The sequence below is a fragment of the Palaemon carinicauda genome, chromosome 7 (genome assembly GCF_036898095.1).
Source record: "Palaemon carinicauda isolate YSFRI2023 chromosome 7, ASM3689809v2, whole genome shotgun sequence".
Lineage (NCBI taxonomy): Eukaryota > Metazoa > Arthropoda > Malacostraca > Decapoda > Palaemonidae > Palaemon > Palaemon carinicauda.
The window spans coordinates 114,949,735-114,974,467 of NC_090731.1; the positions used below are offsets into that span (position 1 = coordinate 114,949,735).

A 24,733-nucleotide genomic window follows, 5' to 3' on the forward strand; every position below is an offset into this window, starting at 1 on the left:
TCCCCTGAAGGACAGGAGAGCATTATCGACCTTCTCTGTCTCAGGGTGAGCAGTGCAATACCCAGTCTTGACCTTCCTTGGTCCTCTCTCTTCCTGCCCGCAAAGGTGGAGGCAACAGTGAAATAGAGGAAGGATACTCAAGACTCTCCTAGTGCTTGCTACATCATTTTAAACAGCCTTAAGCTTCCACACTAGGTCAGAGCAAAAAAACTGCTTAATTTTCCCAGCTCTGGAGACTGGTCATTGACCTCTCAGCTCTGAACAAGTTCATCCGGCTGGCTTCGTCCAGGGTGCAGACCAAGGCCTCGGTCACACAAGCGGTCTGGCCTCTGGATTTCATGGTCGTACTGTGTTGGATTTGAAGGACGTGTACTTCCAAATCCCTACTAACCCTTTCTCTAGGAATACTGTACCTCTGTGTTATAGTAGCTGGTAAGGTCTTACAATTCAAGATACTTTGCTTTGACCTGTCATTGGCACCTAACCTTCACAAAGGATCTGTGAACTAGTATCCTTGTGGGTGCATGCCAATAGATTTCTCCTGCTCGGCTATCTAGACAATTGACTGATCCTAGAGGAGTTGGAGCATGACTTTCCTCTCCTTCTAGACAGAGTTCTCTCATTGTCAAGCCCTGGTGGTTGTGATGGATCTATAGAATTCTACCTCAATCCCCACTCAAAGACTAGCATATTTGGGGGTGGATTTAGATACATTACAAGGAAAGTACAGCATGCCCATCTCAGGAAAGGATTTCTCATATGTGTGAGGTAGCCCTCCTGTTCTTGCGGCAGTTCTTTCTTCCAGCACGATAGTGGCAGAAGCTACCGAGGCACTTAACATTGTAGAACTGGCAGATTCTGTTGACGATCTCTATAATGGCGACTGAAACATCCTGGTCGCAGTATCTGTATGTTCTGCTCTACCCAGTACGGATAGGGAAGGAGTCCAGAAAGGACCGTTGATGGAGGCGGGACGAGACAAACCTCCTGTAAAAGGGCCCCACTCTCGATGCCTCCACTGAAGTTCCTCCTCTTTATAGATGCATCCACAGAATAGTGCGGCGCTCTCCTCAGCCAGCACATGATGTCAGGTTCCTGGCTGGTTGAAGATCTCCAGGAACACTCCAGCATTCCATCAAGGATGGCTGCTACTTTAGCTCTCCAGGAGTTTTGTCTTTTTCGACAGGACACATGAAAAAGCAAAAATTTTCTATGTCTCTGCAACTTTGCCAGTTAGCAGTAAGGACTCGCAAGTTGAGAAAGTTCAACTCAATTACCAAGTTGGCTCTCTTTCATCCCGAACAAAAGAAACGTAGTAGTGGTAAAATTGAATAGAAAGACTCAGTTAGTTGGGTCAGAATGATCTTTATGCCTGCAGATAGTGTCAGAGATCCTGACTTTGTGGTATTCTCAGTCAGTGAATCTGTTTGCAATCTCCTGGAACCATAAAACTCCTGGTTTATTGCTCTCCAGTTCCAGATTCAAAAGCAGCATTAGAGGACGTGTTCCAGCATCTGTAGGACAACCTTGACATAGTCAGCCCTGAGTCTTTACGTGTTCTATCTTCGGGTATTAGATCATTCGCAATACAGAGCACCCTTTAATCTATTTAATAAAAAAAATTGCGTATTTGTGGTTTCGCAGTAAGTACTTTTGTGGCCTGACGATTTCAAACCGACTGCACTCTTTTGAACTTGGCATCCTTCGTCTCTACACAGCACAAGGCTCACCCGGCCTTAGTCTTGCATCGTTTCTCCTCGCGTGTGCATCTTCCACTTTGGTACTTTTTGTGCAGAATCACATTTTAATGTAAAAGAGTGATTTAAAGAGCCTGTACATATCCAGTGTACTTATATTTTTAGTGTAAAATGTGATACGTACCTTACGCTACCCCACGAGCCAAACAATCGACAGTTCAAAGAGTTGCATCATGCTGCAGACTTACTGCGTAGAACTTCATGCCTAAATGGTTAGTGGTGTTGTACTCTTTATGGTTATTAGTGTTGTAATCTTATTTTTTCTTTTAATTTTTATTTTGTAAGCATATTCATTGTATATTACTTTAGTGTTATCGTTATATCAATTACCGTACAGTACTGTATCTAAAATACTGTATTTTACAATAGTAATGTAGATATAGGCTGCATGTATAGTGAGTTTGAACTGTGAAAGTTGACCTGCCAAAAACAGAGACCACTTACGAGTGTTACCTTAGCTAATTAATCTTTATAGAAGTGATAGAACTGTACATGTATTATTGTAATATACCCTACAGTATCAACGAGTGTTATATTAGATAGTAACAATTGTTTTGTTGTCACAGTATATTATTAAATATAAGTGTGGCAATGACTAGTTTTATGAGTACTGTACTGCAGTCTAACATACACGAGTATTCATGTATTGTTCACTAACTGAAATATGTTCATACCGTAATACAATACTTATACTGTGATAGAAACTAAGTAAAAACAATATCAAGTGGTACAGTGGGTTACTTGGTGTATTATTCAACCCCACAAAGGCAATGAGCAGTTATTTGTAAAGTTAGGAGTTAACCCACCCTAGGGCGGCAAGTATTCGCATATTCTTGCTTTTCCCGCCGGTCTTTGTTACCTAGCCTCTGCGAATGAGGTTGACCGATTATTTTTTCCACTGTTGGGCCCATAAAAAGAATCTTAGATAGCGTTTGACTAACGCCAAACTTACTGATGACTCTCGTAACAATGAAGTGGCCACAGAGAGCCTTGCTGCTACTTCTAAGAAAACCCTGAGAGACTTGCCTACTCTCCCCAACCTGCTACACCAGAATCTTCCAAGGTTCTGCTTGATTCCTTCTACTTCATGCAAGGAGGTTATCCAGCATCTCATCTCGGAGAAAGGCTTTCCTTGAGATACTGTGCATATTTTATTATTATTAATACTAGCTAAGCTACAACCCTATTTGGTAAAGCAGGATGCTATAAGCCCAGTAGTTCCAACAGGGAAAAATAGCCCATTGATGAAACGAAATAAATAAACTTTAAGAGAAGTAATGAATGATTAAAATCATCATCATCATCTCCTCCTATGCCTATTGATGCAAAGGGCCTTGGGTAGATTTTGCTAGTTATCTCTTACCTTGAGCTTTTAATTCAATACTTCTCCAGTCATCATCTCTGACTTCATACTTCATAGCCCTCATCCATGTATGCCTTGGTCTTCCAACTCTTTTAGTACCTTGTGGAGTCTACCTAAATGTTTGGTGAATTAATCTCTCTTGGGGAGTGCGAAGAGCATGCTCAAACCATCTTCATCTACCCCTCACTATGATTTCATCCACAAATGACACAAGAAATTTCTCTAATAGTTTCATTCCAAATCCTATCCTGCCATTTAATTCTGAATATTCTTCTGAGGGTTTTATTCTCAAATGTACTAAATCTGTTGGGGATTGTTTCATTGCTATACCACTACTCATGTCCATACAGTAACACAGATCTCACTAAACTGATTGATAGCGTGATTTTATATGTAGTTTCAGGTGATTTGATTTCCAAATTTTACTTAATCTAGCCACTGCCTGATTTGCTTTTTTCAGTCTTTCATTAAACTCCAATTCTAAAGACCCTGTATTAGATATCATAGTTCCTGAATATTGAAATGATTTTACCTCATTAATCCTTTCTCCTTCCAATTATATTCATCTTCCATTGCATATTCTGTTCTTATCATCTCTGTCTATCTTCTATTTATCTTGAGCCCAACTTCCTATGGTATTTCATGCATTTTGGTAAGAAAGAATGGTGTTCAGCAAGAAAAGGACAGCGTCATCAGCATACTCTAGGTCCGCTATTTTCCTATTACCAATCCAGTCTAATCCTTCTCCATCATCTCCAATTGTTCTACGCATTGCAAAATCCATGAGGAGGATAAACAACATAGGTGACAACACATTACCTTGGAATACTCTGCTGTTCACTTGAAATTCATTTGATAGGATTCCACTAACATTAACTTTGCACTTGCTATGTTCATGAACAGATTTAAACAAATTTACATATTATAGAGGAATTCCATAATAGCGCAGGACTCTCCAAAAAATCGGTCAGCGCACACTATCCAAGGTTTTTTCATAATTCATAAATACCATCAAAAGTCGATTTCTATATTCTATGCATTGTTGTACAACATGTTTCAAAATGAAAATTTGGTCAGTGCAACTTCTACCTTTTCTCATTCCTGCATGTTCATCTTCATCTTTTTATCAATCTTTCTCTCTAGTCTCTTTAGAGTAAGCTTACTATATATTTTCATGACAACTGACGTAATTGTCATGCTTCTGTAATTATTGCAATCAGTCAGATCTCCTTTTTAGCCATTTTCACCAACACTCCTAATTCCTATTCATCAGGTTTTGCCTCTTCATGCCACATTCTACAAAATAATCTCGTAAGTATTATGGGGGTCACTTCATTTTCGGCTTAAATAATCTCAGCAGTTATTCCATCGTAACAAGGGGCTTTCCATCTCCTGATTTTTTTAATGATAGGGTCAACATCAAACACACTGAATTCATTTATGGACACATCAGGGTCTTTACTAGCTTCAGGTGTATCAATCAAATTAGTCTTTTCATATCTCCTATGCATGACCTCACTAAAGTGTTCCATCCAACATTACCTTTCTTCATCTTCTGTTGTTAAAACAGATCCATCCCTCTTTTTGATGGGTATATGGTTCATCTTTGCCCCCATTGAGATTTTTACACCATAGCCACTCCTGGAATTCATAGCTTTGTCAGCCTCATCTGCTATCCTATCTAAATACTCTATCCAGTCATTCCTGGATCTTCTTTTGACTTCACTATCAATACTGGAATACTTGGCATGCTCTACGTTGTAATTTTCATTCCTTCCTCAAAAACTTTAACCAATCAATTTCTGTCTTTGTCTTTTTTATAGTATCCCCTGTATCATTTGATATCCCTAGCTTTTTCCATGTAATTGCAGGTCCCAAAACTTCATTACCAACTGACTGATATATATTCTTAATATCACACCATTCCTCATCAATTGTCTGCTCTTCCTCTCTCAAAGTCTCTAAGACTGCAAATCACTTTCTACATTCAGTTGCAAATGTTTTTCTGTGCTCATCTTCTTGAAGTTGAGTTTTATCTAACCTAGGAGCTGGTGGTTACTACAAATATCTGCACCTCCATAGCTTCTTACATTTCTCAGCATCCTCCTTTTCTCATTATTAATGGTTATGTGATCTACTTGATTTTTGTAATAGCCACATGGTGAAGTTCATTGATTGTTGAAATTTTTCAAAGAAGTAATGAAAATTACAAAGTAGAACATGCTAAGTATTCCATTGTTGATAGTGAAGTCAAAAGAATAGCCAGAAATAAGTAAAGAGAATATTTAGACAAGAATGCAGATGAGGCTGGTAGAGCTATGAATTCAGGGAGTGGCTATGGTGTAAGAATCACTCATAGAATTATTAATGAAATCTTTATCAGGGCAAAGAAGAAGCATATTACAATAAAAAAGAGAGAGGGATCTGTTATAACAACAGAGGATGAAAAAAAGCAATGTTGAATGGAACACTTTACTGAGGTCATGAATATAAGATATGAAGGGAATAATTTGATTGATATACTTGAAGCTGAGGAAGACCCTGATGTGCCCATGAATGAATCCAGTTTAAAGTCGAAGCTATCATTAAAAAACTCAGGAGGTGGAAACCCCCTAGATACGATGGAATAACTACTTAGGTGATACTGGCTGAAAATGAAGTGACCCCCAGAATACTCACAAGATAATTTTTTAGAATATGGCATGAAGAGGCAAAACCTGATAAGTGGGAATTGGGAGAGTTGGTGAAAATGGCAAAAAAAGGAGACCTACCACATTTCAATAATTTCATAGGCATCACACAGTTGTTTTGAAAATATATAGTATACTGATACTAAAGTCTAGAGAGAAAAATTGATGAAAAGCTTAGGTGAACAAGCAGGATTCAGTAAAGGTAGAAACTCTACTGACCAAATTTTCATTTTGAGACATGTACAGCAATGCATAGAATATAGAAATGGACTTTGGATGGCTTTTGTGGACTTATCCTGAAAATTAGTGTTTTTCAAATTCTATCTCATCCCTTGATAATTATATTTAAGATATGGGATTACTGCCCTATATAGACCTGATATGGACCTCCAATGATATTAAGGGTTTTTTTCTAAAAGAAAAAAGTTCCAGATATGAATTTTTTTCATTTTGTTAAGATAATAAACCCTGAACATCTGGGAAAAAATTGAGAAAAAAAAGATATGAAAAAATGGGAAGAAAGGGATTGATTTCATTGTTTTATAATATATTTCTAAGCTATATACCAAATTCCAATTCTGTATCTTCAAAACTAAGGGAGACTATTGAATTTGAAGGTCAATAAGTATAGTTTTGAGATACGGGCTTTCAAAGTTTTTCTTTGTATTTTTACAAAGACAATATTAATAAATCAGGATTATTATGAGTTCTGTTGCTTTTGGGGTATAAATAAAAGAAAACACAGTTATTTATCATAATTTGATCATAAATGAAGATCCTTGTATTACCGATATTACCCTCTTCTGAACTCTTAATAGAGTGAATTTTCTTCTTCCTTATGTTAGCAAGATGCTGAAATTGTCTTTTTCTCTTTGAAATTATAAAATTCTTGTCGAAAACGAGAAAAACAAACTTAAAAATTAGTGAATGTCAGAGGGTGTTCAAAGTTTTTCTTTGTATGTTCACAAAGGCAATATTAATAAATCCTGATTATTATGAATTTTATGTTCCTTTTTGTATATTGATAAATGAAAACAAAGTTATTTATCATAATTTACTCATTCAATCTGTCATTGCCTGATTCCAGAATTATTAAGGATAATACCGATGATCCTGATTGCTACTTTTGTGGCCTGTGAGAAGCACTGAGGTGCTATTTCAACTGGACGAGGACCGTTAGACCTCACCTGCAACATCTTTTCCTGAACACGGGAAGCTCAAAGAAGAAGATCCTAGAACACTATCTCATTCTGGACGACAGGTTTGTTTTTCTGAATGCTCACTTCTTCTTCCTCTGAAGGGATCACCTGTAAAAGCTCACGACGTAAGGGGTATTAGTACCTCATGAGCTTTTAAGAGGAATTTCTCTGGGATGTAGGGTCTTCAGACAGGTGTTGGAGGTGTCTGATGACCTCACTGCTCACTTCCTCTGCAATGTGACTCACAGATCCCTAGATGTATCCTCCTTAGGATCTGTTGTAGCTGCTCAGCGGATGATTTAGCTACCTCAACTTCTATCACAGGACCAATACTGTGGATTGAGAGCTGAGGTCATGAGTAAGACTACGATGTAAGTAAAGAATAACTGGCCTTTACTTTTACTTTCAATCTTCCCCTCTCTTTGGGTTCAGCTACGAAAGACCTCCCCAGCTGGACTCGATATGATAATTAAGTAAGCCCACTTAGTGTGTTATTCCATGCTCAAGAACAGAAGAGACTTCCTCACACTCCTTACGAGGGGGAGTGTGATGTAGCCAAGCAAACCCTTAATTTTGGAATGGTCTTAAAGTTGCAGTATCAGCAAACTCTTTATTGTACTTGCCAGGTCAACAGCACAGAAGATTCCAGCTCAAGAACAACCCTTAAAAGCTAGGGCCTTGACACCTGCTGGTTCTCCTTATGAGATTCATGAGGTATAAGGACCCTTACTCTTTTAGCATCTAAGATGCTCGAGTTTCAAGTTCCGGGGTTAAGTGTCCAGCCAGTTGGAAAGGGGACTTCCTCCCACCTAAGGATGAGCCTCGTATAGTAAAGGACGATGGTTTTTATTCGTGTAGGAAAAAATGAGAAATTTTAAAAGTAATTTGTATTGTTCCTAACTATACAAACCTCAGTCCTTTACTCAAACAACTTTTCTTTCATCACTAGCCTCTGAGAAGGTCCCAGGCTTCGATATAAGTGAAGTTGTCAGTGATTTGGTAATTACCTGTTGGTTGTTACAGGTAATTGGTTTGTTCCAGCTTCACTGTTATGTATTTTCCTATAGTAAAGGACTCTGGTTTGTATAGTTAGGAAAAATACAAATTACTTAAACAATTTGTGATATTCTAAACTTTAAGTGGAAATATACATTATTAGAAGTTTTCTTTGTAAGAATAATACCTAATGACTTAATGTCTTTTTCCAGATTGATGTTGTGTCCCTTTATCTCCTATTTCTTGTGCAAATGATAAATTCTGGCTTGCAAATTATTTATACAATGGATGAAGTGATATTTGTGCAAAATTTAGTTTATTATGTGGAGCGATCGTATCGTACTCCTGATTATGGTATGTGGGAACGTGGCAGCAAATATAACAATGGAACACCTGAACTTCATGCAAGGTATTTAGTATTTCTAATAATCTTTTGTTTCATAACATTTCATAACTAGTAAGCTATTTCTCTTTATGAAGTTAGTGGATAACTGCTTTCTTGTTAGTGACGAAACGAAGCACATTTCTAATAACTATATAAACTTGATCATTGATGTACTGTAATTGATAAAGTGATTGTTATTTCAATGAATTTTACTAATGTTTCCCCTAACTTTTTATGCAAAGCTCTATGTTTTAATGGTAATCATTCAAAAATTAAGATAATTCCCACTGTTTCTCTTGTTCCAATTGCCTTGCCCCCCTTCTTGTTTTATAATTTGTTTGTGTGCTAAATGTTTAGTGAATAGGCTACTGTTAGAAGAAAAAGATCTTCATTTCCCTTGTGTTTCATGTCAAGGATAACAAAGTGATTTAAGACATAGATGTTTTGAATTTAAGTCAATTTCTAACATTAAATGAGAATGAAGAGGCCAATGTTGTTAGTCTTGGTAGGATTATATCTCAGCTTACAGTGTTTATAGAAAAGTTTGCTTCAATCATGCATTATAATGTGTGCAGCTAATTCAATAGTAGGTAGTGTGTATGGCCTAACCTATTCAGTTTTGAACCCTTGGATAATTCCTAATGTTTTGGATCATAGGGATTGCTCAGCACATTGTAGAATTAAATGCTTCATTACAAGCTTTGTTTTTTCAAATAGCTTCAGTTTCTTTTATTGCAAACTCTTCACCTTTCTGCAGTCTTAATTCATATAGTAAGTATTTTGACTCCGAGATAGAGGAACGTTGCAGGAGTACAGATCAATATATCCCTCTAGATTCTGGCCCAAGTTCTAGTGAGCAACTTTTCTGTGCAATTATTATTAATGTAGCATGATGTATTACTACACCTCTGATGCCAGCTGCACAAATTTTTAAGCATGACTAGGATATTGTTTGACTAGGTAGACAAAACTTGTACGGTAATACCTTGAGATACAAGCTTAATGCATTCCGGGACCCGAGCTCATATGTCAATTTGCTCGTATCTCGGATCAATTTTTCCCATGTAAAATAACTAAGAAAAATTAATCCATTACCACCCTCTGAAAAAACACCTAAAAACAATATTTGTTCCGTAACCAAGATACAAACCACGCTATTTACATTGGGTTTACTTTTCGGCGTAGCTGAAATGACGAGCCAATAGTTTTTAACGAGGGTTAACTACCCCCACGCTAGTTAGCGGGGATTGGGGAAAGAGGTAGCTTGCTACCCCTCTCCCCCCACACACCGGTGATTTGCTTCACTTCACTTTTGGCTCCGGCGATGAACAGACGTGTCTGTCCATCGTCCTCGTTGACAGCCTTAATCTTTTTTTTTTTTTGCTTTTCCTTCCAGTTTGTGTGTGTGTGTTTGAAGTTGGCCTCACCCTTGGATGTTCACCATGCGCAAGTGCCCTGGTATTGCCGGTCACCCTTGCGGTACTTTCTTGTCTGCGGTGGACACGGATCCTCACACCCTTTGCCCGCAGTGTCGAGGCCAACGGTGTGACAGAGAGAATACTTGTAGTGAGTGCAGGGAGTGGTCTGCCTCCTAGTGGGAGAGGTTTGGCCGCCGGCGTAAGAAGTCCAAGAGAGACCGTTCTCCTTCTGGGGTTGCCTTGAAGGAGGAAGGCTCTCGGGACTCCTCCTCCGAAGCTCCCCCTCGTTCGGCTCCTAAGGAGAGACCGCCGAGTGAGAGCGCAGGCCCTAGTTCTGTTTCCCGACCTTGGGTTGGGGGAGAGGGCGTTGCCTCCCATAGCGGGGCGGCTCCCCCTCCTCCTCCGGGGGAGGTTGTTGTTGCTAATGACTCCTTGTCTCATGATGATCTTTTTCAGATTTGGGCTTCCTTGGGGCTTAAGGGCCTGCCCTCCAGGGAAGCCCTGATTGACCTTGTCCAGTTGGGGGCCGCTGTTAAGCAGTTGCCGGTGATAGCAGAGGTAGATCCTCTGTCTATCGTCGACGTTGTGGTGGCAGAGGCTTCCGACGGGTCGGGTCAGTCCTCTACAGTTCCTGTCGTGGATGATGGTGCTGAAGGCTCTCCTCCCCCTTCCGTACATCCTTCGAAGCGGGAAGGGAGTCCCGCGGGCTCTTCTGCTGCCAAGCTTCCCTCTCGGGGGAGTGCTTTGACTGAGACTCCCCTTCGGAGGACTGATGGTCCTGATGATCTCCCTCGTGGCCGTCTTCGCCGTAAGGCTCACCGTCCGCTGCGCTGCAAGGGCCTCCCGTCTCCCTCTAAGGGTGCTAAGAGGCACCTTTTTTAATCTTCTCCTCCTTCCTCCGAGGGGGACTCTCCTCGCCGTAAGCAGCCTGCAGCTCCAGCTTCCTTAGACCTCTCTGGGAATCGGTCTCCTACGCATTCCAGACCTTCCGCTTCTGGTGCAGATGTCAAGCAGCCTGACCTCGTCAGCCGACGGGCAACGGTCCCTTCAGGGCAAAGGGTTGCTTCCCACAGTGTGGGTTCTTCCCTTGCGCGTCAGGGTTCCTCTGCGCGCCCTCCTGCAGTGTTAGCGCACAGGCGCTCCCCTGCTCGTCAGCGTTCTCCTGATCGCCAGCGTTCTCCTGGTTGCCAGCGCTCTCCTGATGATCGTCGCCCCTCTTCTCGCCAGCGCTCCCAGTTCCTGATTTGCGCCCTGTGCACCCACGCTCGCCTGCGCGACCTAGAACTTCGGTTCAGGTTGTGGATAAGGACTCTTCTCTTCGCCCTCGCGATCCTGCTCGTCAGCCTGTTCCAGCGCAGCAACGCTCGCGGTCTCCAGCGCGTACTTCCAAAGTTCCTGTACGCCCACGCACCTCCTGTTCCTGAGCACGTTTGTGAGTGTTCGCCTCTGCGCACCGCGCCGGCAGCTCCCTCACAGGATTCCACGCGTCGCCCTACTGCTCACCAGCTATCACCAGCACGCCAGCGATCACAGACGCATCAACATTCGCCTGCTCATCAGCGATCTCCTGCGCGTCAACTGTCCCCAGCGTGTCAGCGATCACCTGAACATCAGCGATCTCTAGACCGCTCGCGTGACCTATCGCCTGCGCGCAGACATATGGAGACATGGAGAGACATGGGTCGCCTTCTGTCAGTTCGCCTACGCGGTCTACGCGCTATCGCTCGCAAACGCACCACCATGCGCCTACGCGCCAGCGTTCACCAGCGCGCCACCGATCGCCTGCTCGCCACCGATTGCCTGCTCGCCATCGCTCTCCCACGCGCTACAGGTCTCCTGGTCAACATCGTCAGCGGTCATCGGAGCGATCTCGTTCGCCCACACGCCAACGCGTTCCCTCGCCAACGCGCCAACGTGCTCACTCGCCAGCTCGCCCACGCGCTCGTTCGCCCGTGCGCCCTCGCTCGCCCGTGCGCCCTCGCTCGCCCGTGCGCCCTCGCGCTCTTTCGCCCGTGTGCCCTCGCGCTCGTTCGCCCGTGCGCCCTCGCGATCACTCGCCCGCGCGATCGCTCCCGCGCTCGTTTGTCTCCGCGCGATTACGTGCCCGCGCTTCAACGTCCTCGCGATTCCGTAGTTTCGCCTACGCATGAGCGTCAGCACGACCCCCGTTCGCGTCGGGTTCCGCAGCCCGCGACAGCAGCAGGGACGCGTGTCACCAGACCGCAATCAGGATCGCCTCCACCTAAGCGCAAGACTCTTGTTCAGGATAGGGAAGACCCATCAGAGAGGTCAGAACAACTTTCTTCCCCCTTTTCTTTACAGGCAGGTCTAGTGGTGTCAACTCCGAAGGATCGCCCGATCCCCTTCCCTCCCGCGGGAATTTCGGACTCTATGTCCGTGTCTCGGCATTCTTGGTTAGGTCCTCTGATGCGGGCGCTAGTGAAGGCTATGAAGCCGGCGCTCGCCGATCAAGGGCACAAGCCAACGGCTGCCTCGCCCCCACTGAAGAGAAGGAGGGGAGTGGACTTCGTGGTGACTTCTCCCAGGGAGAAGTTGGTTCCTAAGAGGTCCGTCAGGAAGGTTCCATCCCCTTCGCAGGCGTTTTCTCCTCCCGAGGACGAGGCTTTTCCGTCTTCGGGAAAATCCAGTGAGGTAGTGGTCTCCCCCTCGGCACCAAGGGGGGAGTCATCTCCTAGTGGAGGGGAATCATCTCGCGCGGAGGGCGCCTTCCAGACCTCTTTGTTGGGGTCGTGTATCCCGCCCAGGAGGAAACCCAAGGACTCCAAGACAATCCCGAAGTCCTCTTCTAGGATTCGTCAGGAACCAGCTGCACCCCCGGGAGAACGTCCACGCATCTCCCCAGGAAGAGATTCCGGGGACAGGAGATCCTGAGCCATGAGAAGGTCGTGAAGTGCGCCATGCAGGCCACTTCGTGGCTGGATATATGGCTAGGGTCTCTGGGCATTCTATTGCGCTCCGAGGATTTGTCTAAGGAGGCCAATAGGAAGGCCCTGGAGATCTTCCTCCTCTTGGGCACCCGCTCCATCGAGTTCCTGGCACATCAGGTTACCACCCTGTGGGCCAACTCGGTGTTGAAGCGGCGTGATGCGGTGACCGAGAAGTTCCACCCGAAGGACCCCGCCGTGGATGTCTGTAGGCTCAGGCATGCTTCCCTCCTTGGGGAGAATCTGTTAGAGCCTCAGGACATGGAACGCACAGCTGAGAGGTGGAGGAAGTCTAGCCAGGACTCCCTCCTCCAAAGGGCCCTTACATCTCGGCCCTATAAACCTCCAGCTCCGCAGCAACAGCAGTAGCAGCCTCGCAAGACACCAAAGCAGGCACCGGCAGCTAAGAAGGTGGTGTCTAAGCCCCAGCCCTTTCCTGCCATGGACAAGAGGGGCGGTAAGTTCTCCATGGGAGGCAAGACTCCTAGAGGGGGCGGCCGCGGCTGAAACGCTAGGAGTGGCAGTCCCCCCGCGTGTCCACCTGTGGGGGGATGCCTTCGAAGTTGCATGCACAGGTGGCAGCAACATAGGGCCGATGCTTGGACGATCTCCGTGATCGGCCAAGGCTATCACGTCCCGTTTACAACATCTCAACCTCCCCTGATAGCGAATCCAGTGTCGTTGAGCTCCTATGCCATGGGATCGGTAAAGGGGCTGGCCCTTCGGGCAGAAGTCGAGACCATGCTCAAGAAGGATGCTCTCCAGGAGGTCGTCGACGGCTCCCCAGGCTTCTTCAGTCGACTCTTTCTTGTAAAGAAGGCGTCTAGAGGCTGGAGACCTGTCATCGACCTCTCGGCTCTGAACAAGTTTGTCAAGCAAACTCGGTTTAGCATGGAGACAGCGGACACGGTCAGACTTGCGGTGAGACCTTTAGACTTCATGTGCACACTGGATCTAAAGGACGCGTACTTCCAGATCCCAATCCATCCGTCTTCCAGGAAGTACTTGAGATTCAGCCTAGACGACAAGACCTACCAGTTCAAGGTGCTGTGCTTCGGTCTCTCCGCAGCACCTCAGGTGTTCACCAGAGTGTTCACCCTGATATCATCTTGGGGGCACAGGAACGGCATCCGTCTCCTTCGTTATCTGGACGACTGGCTGATCCTAGCAGACTCGAAGTCGACCCTTCTTCGACACCGAGACAGGCTTCTGAGTCTTTGCGAGGATCTGGGGATCGTGGTAAATCTCGAGAAGTCCTCTCTGCAGCCGTCCCAACGACTGGTTTATCTAGGCATGTTGTTAGACACCAATCTCCACAAAGCCTTTCCATCAGACGACAGGATAGCAAGGCTGAGGAGGGTGGCGGAACCCTTCCTCAGGCGAGAAGAGCTTCCCGCCCAATCGTGGTTGCGTCTCTTAGGTCACCTGTCCTCCCTGGCTCATCTGGTTCCAAACGGCCGCCTCAGGATGAGATTCCTGCAGTGGCGGCTCAAGTCCTGGTGGAATCAAGGATCCGATTCCCTGGACGTACAGGTCCCGATAGGATCTTTGGAACAGGCGGACCTGCGGTGGTGGCTGGTCGACGAGAACCTGCGAAAGGGAGTGGATCTTCTCGTCCTCCCCCCGGAATTGACACTGTTTTCGGACGCGTCAAAAGAAGGGTGGGTGGCGCACGTTCTGAGCCAGAGGACCTCAGACCTTTGGTCAGAATCAGAAAAGTACCTGCACATCAACCTGCTAGAGATGAAGGCCGTCTTTCTGGCTCTTCAGCAGTTCCAACGGACCCTGGCGGGTCACTCCGTGGTGGTGATGAGCGACAACACCACGGTAGTGGCTTATATCAACAAACAGGGAGGTACTTTTTCGCAGCAGCTATCCCATCTTGCAGTAGAGATTCTGAGGTGGACCGAAGTCCACTCGATAACACTATCAGCTCGCTTCATTCCTGGCAAGAGGAATGTGCTCGCCGACAGTCTGAGCAGGGCTTCGCAGATAGTGAGTACCGAGTGGTCTTTGGATCCTCAGATAGTCAACAAAGTCCTGACTTTGGGGGGTTCCCCGACCGTGGATCATTTCGTGACAGCGTTGAATTTCAAGCTGCCTCTGTACTGCTCCCCAGTCCCGGCCCCAAGGCACTCTGGCAAGATGCTTTCCAACAACGGTGGGACAACATCGACGTGTACGCCTTCCCACCGTTCTGTCTGATGAGAAGGGTGCTCAACAGGACCAGACTATCGGTCAACTGTTCGATGACTCCGATAGCTCCGCTATGGCATCACGCGGAATGGTTCCCGGACCTTCTGCAGCTCCTGACGGAGCTCCCGAGAGAACTACCCCACGACACGAGCTACTCAGACAACCACACTCCAGCATCCCGCACAAGGCCGTGGCCTCGCTTCGGCTTCACGCCTGGAGACTGTCCAGCATCTCCTCACAGAGAGAGGCTTTTCGCAACAGGTTGCGGAGAGAATGTCTCGGCACCTGCGAAAGTCCTCTGAAGGAGTCTACCAGGCGAAGTGGAGAGCCTTCTGTGGTTGGTGTTGTGGGAGGGGTATCTCTCCACTCGATGCCACTATTCCAGCAATAGCGGAGTTTCTCGTGTATCTGCGGAAGGAAATGCGCCTTTCTGTCTCAGCAGTGAAAGGCTATCGCTCAGCCTTAAGCTTGGCTTTTACTCATACGTAGCTATGAGCTTACCTGCCCTCAGTCAGAAGTGAGACCTCCTCCTTGAAACGTGGTTCGGGTTCTCAGGGCTCTTAAGAGACCTCCCTTCGAACCATTACGCCAGGCCTCTGATTACCACCTGTCTTGGAAGACGGCTTTCCTGCTCGCTTTGGCTTCGGCCAAGCGAGTTAGTGAACTTCATGGTCTCTCGTACGACTTCGCCCATTCGAGGGGATGGGGGAGGTAACGTTCAGGTTCGTCCCTGAGTTTGTTGCCAAGACTCAGAATCCTGGAGTGCCGGATCCACGATTCGACTCCTTCAGGATCGCGAGTCTCCGTTCTGTAACAAGCGACCCAGACCAGCTGCTACTATGTCCAGTGAGGAGTCTGAGGTATTATTTGAAGAGAACAGCTGCAGTTCGTCCTCAAGTGCGAGCATTGTTTGTTAGCACAGGCAGGACGAAGAGGAGAGTCACCAAGAATACCATCTCGGCTTGGATTCGAAGGGTTATCTATCACGCCTTGAATCCAGACCCTCCTCCGTCACGTCGCCCTAGGGCACATGACATCAGGGGCGTTGCTATGTCCTTGGCCTTCAAGAGAAACTTCTCTGTGACGCAGGTGCTTCAAGCTGGGGTCTGGAAGCGTCAGACGACCTTCACAGCCCACTACCTGCAGGACGTGACCCACCGGAGCCTCGATACGTTTTCTATCGACCCTGTGGTGGCTGCACAACAGCTGGTCTAACCTCAGGCTCCTTTATGGACAAGTAGCTGTAGGTTGAGGGCGTTGTTACCCGGTTTTAGTCTGCGTGAATGAAAGAGTATGTCTGACCCTTACTTCTTTCTTCTTTCTCCCCTCTCTTGGGGAAGCAGCATCCTGGTCTTTGCATAGCTGACCTCAACCTCTGCAGGTAACCCATGCTTCCTTGTGCTCGTAGTATTAGGTTTAATACTGTCGCGTCCCCCATACCCTGACGAGGTGGTATTGGGAACGTCCTTTCCTGGATTCCTATCTAAAGGTCTCAAGGTCAACTTCATAGGACGAGTCACGCTCTTTCCTCCACACACAACTTATGTAGGCCACTCATTCCTAGCGAAGCAAGGAACTTGTGAGGTGCAGGGGCTCCTTTTCTTGAGTGCTACTCACTGGGAGGCGGAGCCCCTGGGTAAAGCCAAAGTCAGTAAGGCTGGGGACTTTCCACCCTTCCTAAGGCCTTGGTAAGTCACCCAATGTAAATAGCGTGGTTTGTATTCCGGTTACGGAACAAATGACAAATTCGGAGATAATTTGTATTTTTCCTAACCTTAGCTATTTACACATATTTGCCCGCCAGCCCTGATCCCCAAGTCAAGTCCTACCTCTAAGTGAAGTGAAGCAAATCACCGGTGTGTGGGGGGGAGGGGTAGCAAGCTACCCCTTCCCCTACCCCCGCTAACTAGCGCGGGGGTAGTTAACCCTCGTTAGAAACTATTGGCTCGTCATTTCAGCTACGCCAAAAAGTAAACCCAATGTAAATAGCTAAGGTTTGTATGGTTAGGAAAAATACAAATTATCTCCGAATTTGTCATATTACAGTGGAAAAACATCTTTTTAATTGTTCTAATTCACAACCTACGCTCACAAAATAACAAATACCTATGTACTGGTTATGCTCTGCAATAAAATGTGACATTAATATGGAATTCTTACCTTCGAGACAGATGGTAGCGACTAATGGCGGTGTGTGCGTAGGAGGAGGGAGAGAGAAAAGGGAGGAGAGGGACTTGATGACAACACTTTCAGTACGCTACAATTTTGTAGCACTACGTAACATAACTTGAAGTTTAGATTTAACTTAAATGAAATTAGCATACTGTACACACACTTAAAAATAAATGTTAATCTTATGTTACACTAAACTTAATTGTAATTTTGTTTTCATTTTCAATTTTTTACTTTTCTTATTCCGGCTTGGCTTTTTTTGCCTTGATATCACCTTCACTTTTTGCTAACCTTTTTAAAAGGAACCTATCTACGGATTTTTGCTTTTGTTTCCCCTTCAAAATGTTACGGAAAATGACGTACACAAGTGTCGTCACAAAAGAATAACGCACGATCACATGCCAACATGTCCAGGTGCCTCTTTTCTCTAGAATCAGAAAACTCCTGCCACTTTACTAACATGTCTCTGATTTCCTTTGTAGAAAGGCGGTCCTCCTCTTCCACCTCCTCGTTACTGAGCTCCTGCAACACCTCTGAATGTTGCATGTCCTGGAGCTCTATCAATTCCTGTGTCGTGAGCTCTTCCTGCTGCTCCTGGACAAGGCTGTTCACGTCTGCCTCACGTATCTCCAGCCCCATGAACTTTCCAAGTGACACGATTTCATCCACCATATTAGGTACGGGTTCATCAGGGTCTGGCATATCGAACCCTTCAAAGTCCCTCTCAGCAACGGAAGCTGGCCACAATTTCTTCCATGCTGAATTAAGAGTTCTTCTTGTAACACCCTGCCATACATCGTTAATAATTTTTAAGCAATGGACGATATTGAAAAGTTCCTTCCAAAATTCACGAAGGGTGAGATTGGTGTTGTCTGTGACATCGAAGCATTTCTTGAACAAATGCTTTGTGTACTGTTTTTTAAAGCTTGAAATTACTTGTTGGTCAATGGGCTGGAGGAGTTGCGATAGTGGCTCACAAGTGGCCCAACAGCATCTGGTTCCCCCTGATAACGGAACTACGACTGAAGCTAATTCCGTTGCCGGATCCAGTTCTGACTCAGCAAGTGCAGTAGTCGACTGTCTCCGCTTCATCACAGAAAACCCGGAACCTTCATCTCATGATTTTCTCACCTTAGCAGTCAAGAAAAGGTTCGGGATTTCAAAGGACAGTATCAATTTTTTAGAAGAATACAAGTCGAAATCTACTAGAAGATAATATGAGTCTTCCTGGAAGAAATGGGTTGCCTTTGTCAAGGCAAAGAAACCAAAAGAAATCTCGACAGATTTCTGTTTATCATTCTTTATTCATCTCCATGAACAAGGTTTAGCAGCCAACACGATCTGTACGTGTAAATCTGCCTTGACTAGACCCTTGCTGTATGCCTTCCAGGAGGACTTCTCTAATGAAATCTTCAATAAGATCCCTAAGGCCTACGCTCGGCTTAGGCCCGCAGCACCCCGAGGCCTATTTCTTGGTCCTTGGATAAGGTTCTTCATTTAGCCTCAACCCTGAACAATGAAGACTGCTCTTTGAAGGATTTGACCCAAAATTTATATTCTTATTTGCACTAGCCTCAGGAGCCAGAGTTAGCGAAATAGTGGCCCTTTCGAGGGATGAGGGCCACATTCAGTTCACAGAGTGTGGAGAACTGAATTTCTTTCCTGACCCGTTTCTCGCTAAGAATGAGCTGCCCACCAAAAGGTGGGGTCCCTGGAGAATCTGCCCTCTGAAAGAAGATGTGTCTCTATGTCCAGTAGAGTGCCTAAAGGTCTATCTTCGTAGAACTTCAGACTTTAGGGGAGGACAGCTTTTTAGGGGAGAAACCTCAGGTTCGACATTGTCTCTGAAACAATTAAAGGCGAAGATCACCTATTTAATTCGCAGAGCGGATCCAGACAGCACACCCGCAGGTCATGATCCGAGAAAAATTGCTTCGTCTCTGAACTTCTTTCAAAATATGAATTTTGAAAGTCTTCGCTCGTATACTGGATGTAAGTCATACAGGGTTTTCTTCAAACACTACGCGAAGCAAGTGCAAGAGATCAAGCATTTCGTGGTGGCAGCAGGTAGTGTACTAAAACCTGCTGCTTGAATACTGCGAGGAACAGTGCACTAATCGGGACTTTTAGTGAAGGGTGTACATGATCCCTCCCTACGGAGTGACATGTTTAGTGAAGTATCACTGTAGTGACACTATGGACTGTTCTAAGTATAAAGGTGAAAGAAGCATAAAAGACTTACACATGTGCTATGCGTATAACTACGCAAGTGTTTATAAACTGTATCGACAGAAATAAGGAAACATGAAATATTACAATAATTCCTTTTAAAGTGGCTTCACGTTTCTTTTCAGGTGAAACAAGTATTTTTCTTATTATCATTTTGATTATGCTTTCCACTATATCTCCAATTTTTGCTTTATATATTATAAAATGCACTTTAACCTTGTTATCTATTGTTTATCAATAAATATACGTCTGAATTTCGCGTCTCTTTTCGCCCCAAAAATTCTAAATAAATAAAGGTGCCAGAGCAATTCATTTTATCCTCTTATATTGAAAATATATCCTGAACAGACACAATATCAGTTCTAGAGCTAGCAAACCTCATAATTAAGGGATTTTGACGAAGGAAAAATCTATTTCTGGGCGAGAGACCTGTGCCGCCCAGTGAAATGCTCCTTTAGCACCATTTCTAAGGTATATAACTGCTATATATTACCAGAGTAAAAATTGCATAGGAATGCCAGGTTGAACCCAGCTCACTCACTTATATAAGGTGTCGGTATAATATACTGGGGCGTGATACAGTAATTCAGAACCAGAGGTCTCGCACCATTTAGATATCTCCTCTTCAAAACCCCCGCCACAGCGAGGTGCCAATCAACACTACTATCACCAACCTAACCCACGCCAGTGACGTCACTCCTCATAGCACCCAAGGTTTGGGGCCCATGCTGGGAGGGAAGTCAAGGGATGTTTCACTGGGCGGCACAGGTCTCTCGCCCAGAAATAGATTTTTCCTTCGTCAAAATCCCTTTTCTGGGCTCAACCTGTGCCGCTCAGTGAAATTGTACAAGAGAAATGGTCCCAAAACTTGGAAAAATACCTGAGGGGAAAGTAAATTAAATTAAAAATAACAACGTATATGGTTTAATCGAGAAAAGGATATACTTGGAACAATAAGTAAACACTTCCTTAACATTAAGTAAAGATTGGCAAAAAGTAATTCTGCAAAATATTCCTAATGCAGGGATGACAGGGACAGCCAGGGACATTAGCAGTCGCAAGATTAAATATTAATTTACAATCCTGAGTGTAAACCAACAAAAATCAATTCGTGGAAAAAGGTAATTAACTGACATGATAAAAGGTTACACCATAAGGGTGTAGCTCAGGTAAGACAAAACCAAAACTAAGGAAGGGACAATAAGTAAGGCAGGTAAGAGGAAGGAGGATAGCAAGACATAGTCGATTAAGACTCATTATGATCAGGAGGAATAACATTCCCTGCTGCCACTGAAGCAAATTTTAGGGCTTCCAGAGGTTTTAGATAGTGGCGTTTAAATACTGATGGAGACTTCCAGCCTGTATATTTAGTAAGTTCAGCGAAGTTCATGTGGTGGAAGTAATTAACTGAGGTAGCTACAGCTCGTATATCATGGACATGAGGGAATGAATCAGGGTTAGCCTGTTTAATGAAATATAAAATTTGTTGCCTGATCCCTTTCAGGGTGATGGTACCTCCGTTTTCTCTAATGAATAAGGGCCCTGAGGACTTAATGGAAGTTCTATTTAAATAGGCTTTCAGAGTGATTAATGGACATAATGATGGGTCCTGAGGGAGTGGAACAATCTTCCAAGAGGACCATCTGTTCTGGGGGTCCTCATTTTTGGCTAAGAAAACTTTGTCAGGGGAGAGAAGGACTTACCCCTGACGGGAGAAATTCAATATGGCCTGGATCTCTAGTCAAGGCTGCAAGTTCTAATATCCTGGCGCCAGAAGCCAAGCTCATGAGGAATAAGGTTTTCCTTAGCAAGGGTATGTAATCACAAGATTCGTTGAGAGTGTTAGAGGCCAACTTAAGAACTTCATTAAAAAACCAGGAAACTGAGCTAGGGCGAGTTGATGGTTTCAATCTGGCGCAAGCTCTTGGGATTGATGAGAAATATGAATCTGTCAGGTTTATGTTAAAACCAATATGGAAAATCTTTTTCAAGGCAGATTTAATTGTAGTAATGTTATTGGCTGCTAGACCTGATTCAAATAGAGTTCTGAAGAAGGTTACTGTCAGATTCATAGTCATTAACTCAACCTTGGAGTCCTTTAGAAATTTTGCAAGCTTCCTCACAGCTGAATCATATTGGGGAAGGGTGGATTCCCTTTTATCAGATTCCAAAAATAGGGTATTCTGAGGATCGATATCTGCACCTTTCTGGGCTCCGACCCGTGTCGCCCAGTGAAATGCTCCTAAAGCACCATTTCTAAGGTATATAACTGCTATATATTACCAGAGAAAAAACTGCATGGGAATGCCAGGTTGAACCCAGCTCGCTCACCTGTATAAGGTGTCGGTATAATATTGGGGCGCGATAAATCACAACCAGAGGCCTTGCACCGTTTAGATTTCTCCTGTCAAAATCCCCGAACAGCGAGGTACCGTTCGACCTCGTACTACTACTAGACAACCCACGCCTAGTGACGTCACTCCTTAAATAGCACGCAGTTTGTTAACCATATTTTGTGTTGTGTGTGAATTTCGCTGGTTTTTCTCTGGATTTACCTCAAGATGTCCGACTCCACTGTCACTACATCTAAGTTAAGTACCAGATCTATGAGTTTTGAGATTTTGGAAGGGGCCTTGTCCATTTTTGTTTATATTATTCAGTTTTTTATTCACGACCTTGCTGGGTCTCTCTCGGGACAGGCTCCTTCCTCCTCTCTCTCTCTCTCTCGTTCGTTTCAACGATTTTCAATAAGTCCTCCATACTGATTGTTTCTCGTTGTGAACTTTATGGATCGCCATGGTTCACACACCGTATCAATTTTATATTGTCCTGTTTTATGATAACAGTTATTTCATATTCATGTGCGTATTTTGGAGGTTGGCATGCCTGATCGCCATCGGCGTTCTTTTCCACATATCATATCTTAGCTTTTTTACGTTCGCACGCCACGGACTCGCTTACTATTTTAACGTCATTCGTATGATTGCATTAGTTCGAGGGGCTTTCATGAGTCAGTTATTACAATTTAGTTTTCATTTTGTTAGCACTTCACTGACCCTGTGTTCTGTTGGTAGCCCTGCCTACTTCTAGCGCCGTCAGCTTGTTCTTTCCTGTCTCTTGTTCGCACCCTCGTTTGTTTTACGATTGATTTATAGCTAATTTTATTATTATTATTATTATCCAGCATGCCTTCCTCTCTTATTTACCAAGTGTTATGTTTTTTATAGTGTTTTAATCTTTCCACGTGATCATATTACTCGTGGGTCTGGCAGGTTGGTATTCCTGATATCGTCTCGGAGCCAACCTACTCCTAGCCTCCTCCCGCCGATATCTTATAACCGCCTATGTACTCCTCCCGGGGGCATCCGCTTTGCACGGGCGGTTCCCGTTGTTCTGTGAGGCATTCTATTATTATTCATTAACGTACATTACGTTTCCCCACTACTCTACCCGGTCGTAGTCGTTTTCTTTCCGTCGCTCGTTTGGCCGACGATCGGCGGGGAGTTTTCGACTCGTTCCGTGGTACCTTGTTATGTTATTTAATATTAAGTTGTGTACGGGCTTCTCCCTCTTGGTCCCGCACGTCACGGACCCTTTTAAGATCCCCCCCCCTCTGTCACGCACCTCACGGACCTCATATAGATATATATACAGTGGAACCTCTACATACGAATTTAATCCGTTCCAGAACCAACTTCGGATGTAGAAATTGTTCGGATGTCGAAACGAATTTTCCTATAAGAATACATTGAAATAGGATTAATCCGTGGTTGAGCCCAAAAACCTATGATAACTTCTTAATAAACCACTACACATAATTTTCCCATGAGAATAATGAACACTAAATTAGATAATAGACATGTAAATAAGAAGAATAGACATGTAAATGAGAAGAATTAGCAAAAAATGATAAATAAGAAACGGGTTTTTAGCGTCACTTTACCTTAGAAACTCCAGCGCAGGTGTTGTTCGTCTTCGCTACGCAGAGAGGAGAGAGGAGACGGACGGACGGCGAGGAGGTAGAGAGGTTAACTACGATAAACGTAACACTACCGTAACTTATTCTAACTTACACTAAGTGAACTTTAACATAACTTAGCTTATTTTTTTTTTTTTTTATATTTTATATTTTTTTTTACATTTTCTTTTTTTCTTTTTGATGATTACATAATTTTAATCACTATCACTTACATTTAAAATTGACTGAATTTCTTTTGCTTCACTCTTTTCCGTTTTCTGTGTTTCACTTTCTTCCTCTTCACTCTTTGCCGTTTTCTTCGGTTCACTTACATCCTCTTCATTGCGAGTTCGCTTCGCAGTTTTTTTAAAGAAAGCATCGATAGATAATTGCTTGGTACGGCTTTTCAGAATGTTTCGAAAGTGCGTTAGGCAAACATCATCGAATTGAGAAACTACATGACAAACCTGCAATTTCTTTGGATGGTATTTGTCGATGAAGTCGACCACGTCTTGATATTTTCCTAACACCTCTTTTATTTGCGCTGAACCTAACACATGTTCTACCTCCTCGCTCTCTTCCTCGTCATCACTCATGTGCTCCGACATAGCATGGAGTTCCTTGAGCTCATCCGTCGTCAGTTCGTCGTGATGTTCGGCGACGAGTTCCGTAACGTCATCTGCGTTGACCTCCAGACCCATGGACTTGCCAAGGGAGACGATTTCCTCTACGGCTTCCGCTGCACCGACCACGGGATCAGGTTCGGGGTCAAAACCCTCGAAATCTCGGGGAGAAACTGCATCAGGCCACAGCTTCTTCCATGCAGAATTGAGGGTCCGTCGAGTTAATCCCACCCAAGCCTGATCAATGATCTTTAAGCAGTGCACGATATTGAAGTGGCCCCTCCAAAATTCACGCAAAGTTAAGTTGGTGCTTTGCGTGACATTAAAGCACTGCTTGAATAAGTGCTTGGTGTACAGCTTCTTAAAATTAGAGATGACTTGCTGGTCCATGGGCTGGAGGATAGAGGTGGTATTTGGTGGAAGATACAGCACCTTTATGAACTTGAATTCATCGAAGATATCATCTTCAAGTCCGAGGGGGTGAGCGGGTGCATTGTCAAGGCATAGCAGGCACTTTAAAGGCAATTTCTGCTCATGAAGATACTTCTTCACAGAAGGACCGAAAACTTGGTTTACCCATTGCACAAAGAATTGCCTAGTGACCCAGGCCTTCGAGTTGGATCGCCAGAAAACATGAACCTGATCCTTATCGACGTTGTGTGCTTTAAAGGCCCTAGGGTTCTCCGAATGGTAAACAAGCAAGGGCTTGACTTTAAAGTCCCCGCTAGCGTTGGCACATAGAGCAAGAGTCAACCGATCCTTCATTGGCTTATGCCCAGGCAATTTCTTCTCTTCAGCAGTG

At 44.5% G+C, this 24,733-nt stretch overlaps 1 protein-coding gene across 3 annotated transcripts in view; it reads left to right on the forward strand.

The window, feature by feature from the left end:
- LOC137643987 (probable phosphorylase b kinase regulatory subunit beta) overlaps nucleotides 1–24,733 on the forward strand; it is a 647,361-nt gene that overhangs the window by 98,620 nt on the left and 524,008 nt on the right. For all 3 annotated transcript variants that reach the window (XM_068376819.1, XM_068376818.1, XM_068376820.1), the window contains exon 5: nucleotides 8,218–8,414. In XM_068376819.1, coding sequence (XP_068232920.1) covers nucleotides 8,218–8,414 — 197 coding nt within the window. The remainder of the gene's footprint in view (nucleotides 1–8,217; nucleotides 8,415–24,733) is intronic.